Source organism: Archocentrus centrarchus, chromosome 24 (assembly GCF_007364275.1).
Source record: "Archocentrus centrarchus isolate MPI-CPG fArcCen1 chromosome 24, fArcCen1, whole genome shotgun sequence".
NCBI lineage: Eukaryota > Metazoa > Chordata > Actinopteri > Cichliformes > Cichlidae > Archocentrus > Archocentrus centrarchus.
In genome coordinates this window covers 9570751-9582290 of record NC_044369.1, presented here as the reverse complement: position 1 = coordinate 9582290, position 11540 = coordinate 9570751, and the positions used below count along the sequence as shown (strand labels likewise).

General features: G+C 38.1%; 1 protein-coding gene and 1 long non-coding RNA gene across 2 annotated transcripts; both read left to right on the top strand.

The window, feature by feature from the left end:
- Positions 1-2: 2 nt before the first annotated feature.
- Positions 3-1996, top strand: LOC115773907 (uncharacterized). Its single transcript, XR_004019135.1, has 3 exons — positions 3-50; positions 737-826; positions 1407-1996. It is a non-coding gene; the product is annotated as an uncharacterized LOC115773907 (long non-coding RNA).
- A 1079-nt stretch (positions 1997-3075) lies between these two features.
- On the top strand, positions 3076-11336 carry LOC115774695 (sodium/bile acid cotransporter-like). Its single transcript, XM_030722068.1, has 9 exons — positions 3076-3110; positions 5508-5710; positions 6678-6888; positions 6981-7067; positions 7557-7669; positions 9434-9638; positions 10118-10296; positions 10427-10626; positions 11197-11336. Exons 3-9 carry the CDS (start codon positions 6703-6705, stop codon positions 11256-11258), a joined length of 1032 nt encoding a protein of 343 aa, XP_030577928.1. The 5' UTR covers positions 3076-3110; positions 5508-5710; positions 6678-6702; the 3' UTR covers positions 11259-11336.
- The last annotated feature ends 204 nt before the right edge of the window (positions 11337-11540 follow it).

Below are 11540 nucleotides of genomic sequence, written 5' to 3'. Positions count from 1 at the left end.
CAGGCAGGAGGTTGGCCCTGAGCAGCATTTTGGATTGCCTTCAAAAGGAGGTATGTACTGTGTCAGGTAAACAGGTTTTTTGTGAAGGAAGACACCTGAAACACTATAATTAAAAAAGTAAAACATTTAATGTATTAAAGAATCAGAAAATATACACATATACACATGGCCATGCGGGAACCTAGAGTAAGAGTGTGCACTCTCTCTCTCTCTGAGCCCGTGTTCCTGTCTAACCAAAACATTTTTATACATGTTGTTATCTAAGCATAAACCATCTCTGGGCGCTATGAGTTGACCTTCGTCATTCAGTCTTGTTCTGGCTGGTTTTTCATGACCAGGTTCCTCTCAGTCATAGGCACATCTTCTTCCTGATGTTCTAATTTAATCAGTACAGAGAAATCTTGTCCAGATTAATGACAGAACATGGTGACATGGGTGATGTTTTATTTGTACGTTCGGTGGCCGGACCTTGAGATAAGGTGCACTGAAAGAGAGTTAGTCTAGAACTTTCTGATCTGTTGATCTCTGTCTAATGTATTATTTAATTGCTTATTATTTGGTTGATCCACTGTTAATTATTTAATTTACTGAAGTTTACCTTTAAACATTTGTCCTTTATTCACTGAGTTAAAAATAATCCCTAACAACTGTATAAAAAACATTTTCTACAAATATGTGCTAAGATTATTGTTCCTGTTTTTGTATTACATTCATGTACCTTTACCTGTTTTGGCAGGACGTAAACCAAAACCAAAGAACAGCTGCCCTTCTTGGTCTCCTGTGCTACTTTTCAGACGATTCCTCCAACATAATCAGGAAGTGTAATGTAAGACCCTATATTTACATATTCTGTACTACTTTTCCATACGCACATGGTTAAAACTCGGGGACATGCAAATTGACTTAAATAACTTATAGCTATTGTGTAACACGTGATCAATAGAAAAAAAATGTAGCCCACTAGTCAGTCATGCTATCATACTCTTTTCTAATGTCGTAATGAAATCGTGATCTATTTAATAGCTAATGTGATTAAAAGTTAGCATCAGCAAGCATTTACATCAAGAAGAGTCTAAATATCCTTGCTGAGGAATCTTGTCTGACTTTGAATTCTGGATCATTATGGTGGTCTCCCAAGTAGTTTTGCCATCACCCCACTCTACAACACAGTATTAGTTTCATGTCCCTGAGTTTTTTCAGTCAAGTTTAATACACGTTTTATTATATTTGCAGGAATCATTTTATTTATTAGTGGTTGATACATAGCCTTTCAGTTCCATTATTTACAACACTCACTGACTGACACACTCACTCACTTGAAAGACATATATAGCCTTTATTTATTAATATGTCAGTGATGTTTTTAACTTGGAGAAGTAAAGATGTATATGTCTTTATGTCTTTAGGCTCATGGTGAAACCCTCGACGTGATAATGAGCGGGATGGAAGTCGGACTGCTGATCGGACATGAAAGCCCTCTGCAGGATGCATTCCCTTTAGAGGTCTTCAATGTGGCTGTGGTAGCAGAGGAAAAGATCATCCTAGATGACATCAGAGATGTGCCCACTGGCTTTGCTGTGTTACTGGGCACCATCTACTGCCTTAACCTTGAGTACCCACAAAATATGAGGTACTCCTTTGAGCTCCTGCAGAAGGTCATCATGAACATTAAACCAGACCAATGCTCTGCAAGAGTCCAAGGACTAAGAAATAAACTGCTTAGATATCGTGTGTAAAAATTTAACTTGTGTTTAAATAACACCAATGTTTTTTTGATTGTTTACAATGTTGAGCATTTTTGTTCTTTGTTCATAAAGTTTTATGAACCTGCCTACAACTCTACCTCACCTTCTCCGTGTCTGCAACCTTCTTCCTCCACTCAGTCACTCTGTCTCTCCTCCCCACGACCCCATCTTCTCTTGCTACAACCCCACTTTCTCCATCCCCCTCCCATGTGGTTTGCTATCTGGTTGTGAAAGCATGGTGTTAAAATTTATAAAGATGTTTTTATTAATAAAATTTGGATATTTTGGATAAATGCAAGCATTCAGTGTGTTCTGTCATGTATCATGTAAGTTGAAACAAATTTGAAATTTAAATTCTTTTAACTTGAAATGGAATGTTGAATTTCATATAAGTTATTTGAACTCAAAACAGAGAGTTACAATCATGCAGAAATGTGTGTTTGTTCAACTAGCTAAAGAAAGTTATTATATTGATGATGTTTGATATTTTATTGTTTTGACTTAGAATATTAAGTTGAAACAACAAGTGATAAACAGTTTTTTTGCACCGATAATGTGTAATGATTTTTTGATTTAACTCAAAGTATCAAGTTGAGACAGCAAGTGATAAAAAGTTAAATTAACTTTGACAACTTAAAGAACTACGTTAAGACAACAACAACAATGTAGTACAATCAACTTTTTGAACTTTAATTTCTGAGTTGAAACAACGATAAACTGCTAGTTCAGTTAACATGCAATTTTAAGGCAGCAGGTGGACTTTCATTTGCAAGTTTAACTGACTTGAAATGTCTTACAGTGTGTGAGTTTGTTCAGCCACTGGTCTACTGCTTAAAAGATTGTGAAAAAAAAAAATGCAACCCCCTGGAGATGTTAAGATCTTGTTTCTATGATTACAGCTTTGTGTTCACACAAAGGGCTGCAAATTCCTCTTTTTCTCTACTCTCTGACTCACTGTGGTCCCTAACCAACAGGACAAACAGAAAACATCTTTTGGGAATCGTCCTCAGGGAATTCAACAGTGCCGACGCTTTCACAGATGTTCATCTTCAAACACACAATGCATTCTTACTTTAAAGAGCTAGGCCAGCAAGGATGCACCAAAACAAAACAACTTTTGATTTCCTAAAGTTAGAGGAAGTTATTAGATGACAGTTAAAGCTGATTTTTTTTTTTTTTTTTAAATAACAGAAGCTCCTAGAGGGAGGACTGTCTCCTCCTCAAGCCGTGCACTAGATGGCACCTCTGCACAACTAGAAGCCTCTGTGTGTCATTTGCAGCAGATAAAAGGAGTGAAAGCAGAAAAGGAGTTGATTTTATGACACAGAGACGGGAGAAGAGTAAAGGAAGAATCTGGCCCAACAGGTAAACCAAGCACTCAATACAGCTGTGAACACATCTGTCACATTTAAGCTGCAGGGGTTTATTTCTTGGAAATCATCTTGAGGGTTTTCCTCACTTCTTCCTTTTTCTACTTTCAGCAGACTGACTTCTAGGATTAGGTGTGCAATTCTCACCTTCAGCACAGTCCAGAAGTCAGTCTTGACACATCTAAGGAGCTTTTTGCTGTGCTGTCATTTCTTTTCATACATGTTTTTGTTTTTATGAGCAGAAAAACAGACGTAGATGTGAAATCTTGTGAAAGCAATCTGTGTGCACACAGCATGCGAGCATGCCAGCAGGGAGGATGTGGTTTTCATATAGAGATGGAGGCACAAAGGAGTGTGAGGTTTGAAACAAGTAAATGCTGCGTGTTGTTCTTCAGTGATGCACAGATTTGCCAGATTTAAGTGGCTTCCAGTGAGGAACTGTGACATGTTAAACACACGTTAAGCACGTTTTATCCGAGTGTTTTTGGTTAAATGTAAAGCAAAAGATTCACTGCATTTGCACGCATTTATAAGATTGGTAAGAAATAATGAGGCAAGAGAACCTTTAAATCGGTTTAATTTAACTCATTCACAAGGACATAAATGGTTTCTAGCTTAAATTCAATCTAAGATTACTTTTACTTAAACATAAACTTGACTTCTTTTCTCAAACCTCTCCGTAGACACTCACACTCTTGCATTACTTTTCATGCTGTGAAAGAAAAAGTCGTTTTATATCAACACATGTGCAGCACTATGTGTGCTATAAAAAGATAGGATGATATAAAGAGTGTAGTCTGCAGCACTATTACTTCAAATAACTATAAAAAAAAAATCACAGGTTAGGTTACTTTTAGATTACTGCTGGCTCTTAATTTTCTGGATATTTAACCAAAATCCGTTAATACAAACCAGTTAATAATAATGTCTTAACAGGCACTGTAAGAAAAGCTGAAGATGTTTCAGAGTTTAAAAGTTTACATTAAGTGCTCCCAGGACCATATAATGTGTACTATGACCTGAACTACTGCTATCTCAGAACATGAGCTCCTTGCACGCAAAGGTCTTCTTGTCAGCACAACATCAAACTTTCTGGGAACAAGTAAACAAACCAGACACCACTGACAGCAATGCTGTGAGGAATCGGACCCTAATAGATTTTTTAAGAGTGACTTGAGGGGTGCACCATGAAACAGGTTCAGCCTGTCCAGGCTTTCTCTGCCTCGGCTGGCTTGACAAAACCTAAAAATGTATTAGCTTTCTTTATTAAAATAGGCTTTCTGCTTCAGAGTTATAGTGCCGCCCCTGTCAGAGGAACAGGTCATAGAAAGAAAGAAAAAAAAACAACTTTACAAAAAAATGTAACACAGGTCCTGCAAATAAGGCAAAAAAAAAAAGCAATGGCTCCAGAAAACTGTTAATCTTAGTAATAAATTTGTCAATACATTTTTCTTAGAACTTATTTCTAATGTGACAGTCGCGCCTTAGAGCTGTTAAACTTTAATCTAATCCGACTGAGGCACAGTGCTTATTGATTACCTTGCTGACACAGAAAACTCAGGCCCTCATTCTTGCTAACCCCTTACCTTTGGTTCATTCTGCACCACTCTGACCTGCAGAACAGCAAACACAGTAACACAAAATGCAAACAGACTATATCAGCTGTCACAGACTGCCATGAACATGAATACCCAGTTCAAATGAAGTCAAATTCAAGTTCAAAAAAAAAAAAAACTGCGGTTTCAACCGACTTCCCTATAAATCTAAGAGCAGTCACAGTGACCAATTGCACTATTTTCTTGATATTTTAAAATTGACTTAACCTCCCATATGGTAGCTCAGTGTAGCAGTACAGTACAGTATAGAATCAGAATAGTCGCTCAGACAGTTTCAGATCTCTCTGCAGATTGTTGCAGGAGAATGGGACAGCATATTTAGTGGCTGAGAGAGCTGATCTTACTGATTTTGGTTTTTGCACAAGTACAGGCATGGTAAGAAGAAAGTACACGCTCTCTCAAGCTTTTACATATCAGGACATAATAGGACATCATCTAGTCCTTACCAGGTCTTAAAATGAAGTCAACACAACTACAGATGAACAACACATGACTTGACATTACACCGTGCAATTATTTATTTATTTACCAAAAACTAAAAGTAAGCCTACAGCACAGAAAAACTTTAGCAGTGATTACTTGAAGTAACTGTTTTCTGTGTGACTTGATCAGTCTTTTATCAGCATTGTTGTGGAGGAATGTTGAGGTTTTTGATATTTGTTTATGCACAGCTCTGTTACCCTAAGACCACACAGTTTCATTCATGCTGAGGTCTGAACTTTGATTGGATCATTGCAACAGCTGGATTCTTTTCTTTTTCGGCTATTCTGTTCTAGATTGGCTGCTGTGCTTGGAATCATTGTCCTGTTGCATCACCTAATTTGGGCCAAGCTTTACCTGGCAGACAGAGGGCTTCACATTTGACTCTAGAATAATCTGGTATAAAGAGGACTTCACGGTCGACTCAGCAACTCCGAGGTGCCCAGGTCCTGTGGCTGTAAAACAAACCCAAATCAGCCCTCCACCACTCTCCTTGAAGGTATGGGGTATTTGTGCTATGCTGTTTGTTTTTTTCCAAATGTGGCGCTGCACGTTATGGTCAGACATCTCCACTTTGAACTTGTCTGTCCAGAGGACATTGTTCCAGAAGCCTTGTGATTTGTTCAGATGCAACTTTGCCAACCTGATCTGTGCTGAAGTGTTCTTTTTAGAGAAAAGAGGCTTTCTCCCAGTGTGAAAGCACACCTGAATCCTGCAGACCAGCAAACTGCCAAACATTCTGCTTATATGGAGGTGGTCACACTTCATCACTTAATCAAATGCATTTGATTAGCAGCACTTGGCTGCTTCTTATCCTCTTAATTCCTATGGAAAAAGAATGTTCTTAGTTTTTCACGCACTGCTTGCACGTTTTGGCTTGATGTGATATGCTTGGTGTTGTTCATCTGAGTTGTACTTACCTAATTTTAAGATGTAGTAAGGACCAGATTAATTTTTTTTATTAAGTCCTGAAACATACATGCATTTAGAAATTTTGACTATATCTACACAGATCAGAAGAAAAAACCCAGTCTTCTAAAGGATCATGTGTTTTTAAAATGTGTAACTTATACTCAATAGGTAAGACAGAGTGGGATCTCCGTGCCACTTAGGTATAATATTTCAGAGGTTTTTTTTGTATTGTTTAATGCACCGCTTCTGTTCTCAGGATGAAACTCAGACCAGCAAGAAATAAAGATGCTGTTGATAACTGCTCTGTTAACTGCCTGCTTAATTCTTGTCATGCTCAGATTACTTTGATGTGTAATCACAAACAGCAGCTTTTGTTTTTACTGTGCATTATGGATGTGGAAACGACAAAATTTTGATACTTTGTGTTGTTAAAATCATTGCAACTAGTTTTTTTTTTCATAACTTGGCTCATTTCCTAGCAGTTTATTCTGACTCTGCTCTCTCCCTCTGCCTTTGTGTCCATGGTTGGTTTTTCTCACAACTCTGAACCTTAGGTATCTCTCCTGATCTGAAGGCACCATGAACCACACAGTGGATATTCTGTCTGATCCAGATTTGTGGCACAACATAACTGCAAACACCACCTCCAGTTATACACCTATTATGCCATCAGTAATGGAAAAAATCACAGACATCGTTTTGACAATCGTCTTATTCATCACCATGGTTTCACTCGGCTGCACCATGGAGATGTCCAAAATAAAGGTGACTTCAGCAACAAATTCAGTTGCATATGTGTGCAATGTGCAAAGAGACAATCTTTGTGCTCATATGAAAATCTCTTCTTCTGTTTCTAGCATCATATAATGAAACCTAAGGGTGTGGTTATTGCAGTTTTGTCCCAGTATGGAATCATGCCTCTTACAGCTTTTTGCTTAACTAAGGTTGGTATTGATGCAAAGTTAAATGAGATTATAAATACTCCAGTAAGAAGACTGCATGCAGTATAAATTATGTACCATTTATTTGACTCAATGCATATACAGTTACAAATTAAAAACAAGTTCTGATTTGCGTATTTACCACAAATATCGGTGTTGCTGGTTTTGTTTAATTTATTTTTAATTGCCAATTACGCTGTTAATAGTGCAAAAATTGTTACCTTAATGAAATAAACCTAAAAATTGTCGCTAATTGCCATTGTCTGTTTTATATTATTGTAAATTCAAATGTCAGCAGTATATAAAAAGTGTCATCATTCAGTTGCTGACTGAAAAATTATTGCTAGATTAACCAGCAGCAGAGGGAGATGCCTCAGGTTTTCTTTCACGTGGCTTTGCTTTATTTTTATTTTCACAGGCGTTTGTATCATTATTAGACATTATTGATTTTGCAGTGCCCCGCATAAGGTTATTATGACTTTTGTGTTACAGGTGTTCCAGCTCGGAGAAACAGTATCTGTGGTAGTTCTGATCTGTGGCTGCTGTCCCGGAGGAACTCTCTCCAACATCTTCACTCTGGCTCTGCAGGGGGACATGAACCTCAGGTACAAACAGGAAGCTATTAAATAAGCTCCAAAAAATGTAAATGCTTTTTATGAACAAATACACACAGACTTAAATCCTAAGAGATTTTTGGTCTGTTTTTTTTTTTTTTTTTTTGCAGAATTCAAAATCCGTTAGTGCTGAAAGAAAGAACTGCATTCTTAAATTGTTTGATGGCAACGGTTCACTTCTTCTGAGATGACTGAATTCAAAGTGTTGAATTTTCACTGCAACAACTTTAAATAACACACAGGTTAAAGATCCAAAACTGAAACCATCTGTGTGGATTTATATGACTTCTGAGAAAATATATTTAATGCTCTGGCCCTTTGAGACAGAGTTTAACAGCCTCATCTCATGTGCTAGCATTTATTTTTATGCTACCGATAGCCATATAGCATTGACACACATTATTAGAGTTGAATGACTTGCAAGGTCATTACCAGTATGGTCATTAAAGTCTTTACTTTCACTCATCTGACCTTTCACCTCATCCCTTATCTCTTCCTTATGAAGCAACAGATGATTACATTAGGCTGACATGTTTTTCAAGACATTCCAGCTTTATCTGATGTCTGATCAGTGAGGACAGCCTGAGGCGCTTATGAAGGCAATAAAACAAAATAAAGTACTACAGGATTGTTTCAGCTGCTACAAATTTGTTATGCCTGGAGCCTATCATAGCTGCCATAGGGTGAGAGGAAGGGTAGACCCTGGACAGGTTGCCAGTCTGTCGCAGGCCCCACAGATAAAAAGGAAAAAAAATGGAAATCAAATCAACATGGGAATGTTAACAATAGAGTAAAAGAATGCACCATGTACTTTAACAGCTAGAGTTACATAATGAGGTAGTGTAGCAGCTGTAAACCTCGTAACAACTTTTTGGCAGGCATGTCACTGAGTGCCAAACCTGCGGTTAACACAGGCAGAGGTTTCTGCAGGACACGGCTGGAATTTCCTCAATTTTTAGATGGGGTTGCAAAAGTAATGCATGGTCTACTCAGAGTTTCCTAAACGGTGAGCTGCACACAGGAGAAAAGGTGGAAGAAACTGGATCAAGGTTTTGATTACATGTATATAAGTGGAATGTCCACTTTGTGCTCTGATTAACAGTTCTGAAGTCTCACTGGTGGCCTCTGTGCTTGATTTACATCTGATATGATTAAAGTCTTTTCACTGGCCTCTTGCTTCTGGTGTCAAGCCTAACACTTGACTGGAGCTGTAACATCTTTCATACTGTATTCCTGGTAAGACCAGGATTTTTTATCATGCAGTTTTCTCTTTATGACTCTGAAATGAACCCTGGGTAATGTAAATATGGCTATACCAATAAACTTATTATTATAATGTAATATAACCTCAGAATATTGATAGAGACTACACACTGAAAATAGCGTATGTATGTAGGAGCCTAAATGTACCTACCTCTGTCACAGTCATTAGTGTTCACATATTCAGTCAAAATGTCTCACAATATCTATTAAATCTTGGATGCAGGAACATCCCTTGTATGCTTTGTGAACCTCATGCTGACGGGGAGATTTTGATCATTTTGGTGCTACAATAAGGGTCGAGGGGATATATATATATATATGAGGAATCTGCAAATCATGCAAGTCCCTGAGAACCAGGGACTTGCATTTAATTCAGTCAGGACAGCTGACATATGGAGCTCATACTAAACCAAAACCAAAACCAAATTTGCCAAGCTGAGAGTTTTTTGGCCCAGTTGTGGATTACAGCATCACCTTTGTTTTTTCCTTCAGTATCGTGATGACTTCCTGCTCAACATTGCTGGCTCTGGGTATGATGCCTCTCCTGCTCTACCTCTACTGCCAGGGTTTGTCCAACATACAGAGCACTGTGCCTTATGTTGAAATTATTGTATCGCTGGTCTTGATCCTTGTGCCGTGTGGAATCGGCATCCTCATCAACACTTACAGGCCGCAGTACTCGAAGATCATCACAAAGGTTTGTGCATACTCACAAGAGCCTGAAGGTTGGACACCTCACAAGAACTGATTAGCAGTGTTGATTATCCCGTTGGTACAAGGATGGCAAGTTAAAGTTAGTTAAAAGTTGAGCCCCTGAAATACAAGGACTTGTTGATTTTTCCTTGCATTTACACCACAATAAAACTGAATAACTTTGGGCCAAAATGCATAAAAAAGGCTGTGATGTGAGGAGTTTTATTACAGCATTTAACCAACACTTGATATTCATCTGACATGATGTCAGGGTTACTGATAATAGCTTTTAAACAATATTATACATCTGTTAATCAGATGCTTATCAAATTAATCAAAGGTATTTTTTTTGCCATCAATAAACTATTAGCTTTTGTGTATCATGCTTTTGAAAGCCTGTGAAAATGAGGGACCTTGTATAAAAATAGCTATAATTTCTAAACATTTATGGTGGTGATGTGTTCTCTGTCCTGTCGTTCACAGGTAGGCCTCTCTTTGATGATGGTTTTTACTCTGGTGATCGCCATCGTAACCGCCACAGTAAACAAAAGCGTTATCCTGACTGTGGTGTCGCCTATACTCTTGGCCATCGCTGCCCTCATGCCTTTGATTGGCTACTCCTTTGGATATGTCATCTCTGCGATCTTCAGACTCAACCAGGCGTAAGCTGTTTGATTTATTTCAGCCACTGATGGATGCTGTGACATGTCAAAGCAGTCACATCAGGGATTAAAGAATTATGAGCCTTTCTGTATATAGTCATGACTTATGAACAAGTGTGTGTGCCGTCAGGGAGCGGAGGACCGTTTCTATGGAAACAGGCTGTCAGAATGTCCCGCTGTGCACCACCATATTGAAGATAGCCTTCTCCCAGGAAGTGATGGGCCCTCTGTTTCTGTTCCCAATGGTCTACGGGTCTTTTCAGCTGTTGGAGGCGGTGACGCTCATCGTGCTGTTTAGGTGCTACCAAAGATTCACGAGAAAGGAGAAAGGTAAGAATGACAGCAGGATTCAGCAGCTACCTGTTAACAAAGGCCTCTTATGACTATTAGCAGCATAACATTGTATTTTCACGAAGTACATTTAAGGACAGCACTCAAATCGTTACCTGATGAAATAGCAACAATTCTAATGATTGATTATTTCAGTGATCCTCAGAACTATTAGGTACGGGGTAATTTATTTGGTACATTTTCATTATTATCCATTTATATGCTTTCATAATTTGTCAAAACTTGTCTTGTCAAAATGTCTGTTATATAAAAATGATCAAGAGTCAAAACACTAATGAGGAACAGTGACATGAACAAAACAAGTTTGTGGCTAGGAGGTGCTGCTTCCTGTTCTTAGATTGCATTTCTGCATACACACACACACACACACACACACACAAAAGGCCAAATCACGTCCCAAAATCCTATCAAAGTATAACTATATGATCATATTTTGTTTAGGCAGATGAATGACCAAACCTTAGAATTTAACGTTTAACCACATGTTTAGCAACTAATGTGCAAGAGCTTGGTTTGTGATTGTAATGCACCTGTCCGTCTGACCCACAGAGACTTACCAGCCGGGGGTCACTGGAGAGGAGCTGAAAGAGACTCCTAAGGGGACTGTATGACATCAGCTACCACCTATATTTTTCTATTACTGTGAACTCTTACACCAGCTGACTAAAACAGAAAAAAATGTACAACTTTAGGGCATTTTTCTGATTATTTTAGTATATTATAATCTGAAACTTGTAAATGTTTCTGTAACTGTAGTTATAAAGCACTAATAAAGACAAAATCCAGCTTTAATAAATAAAAAGAAATCGAGTCTATTTTCTTTCTACATCATACATAATGTCAGATACCCAAACAACCTCAACTGGCTCCGTTCGATGTGGAGGAAGGATGCT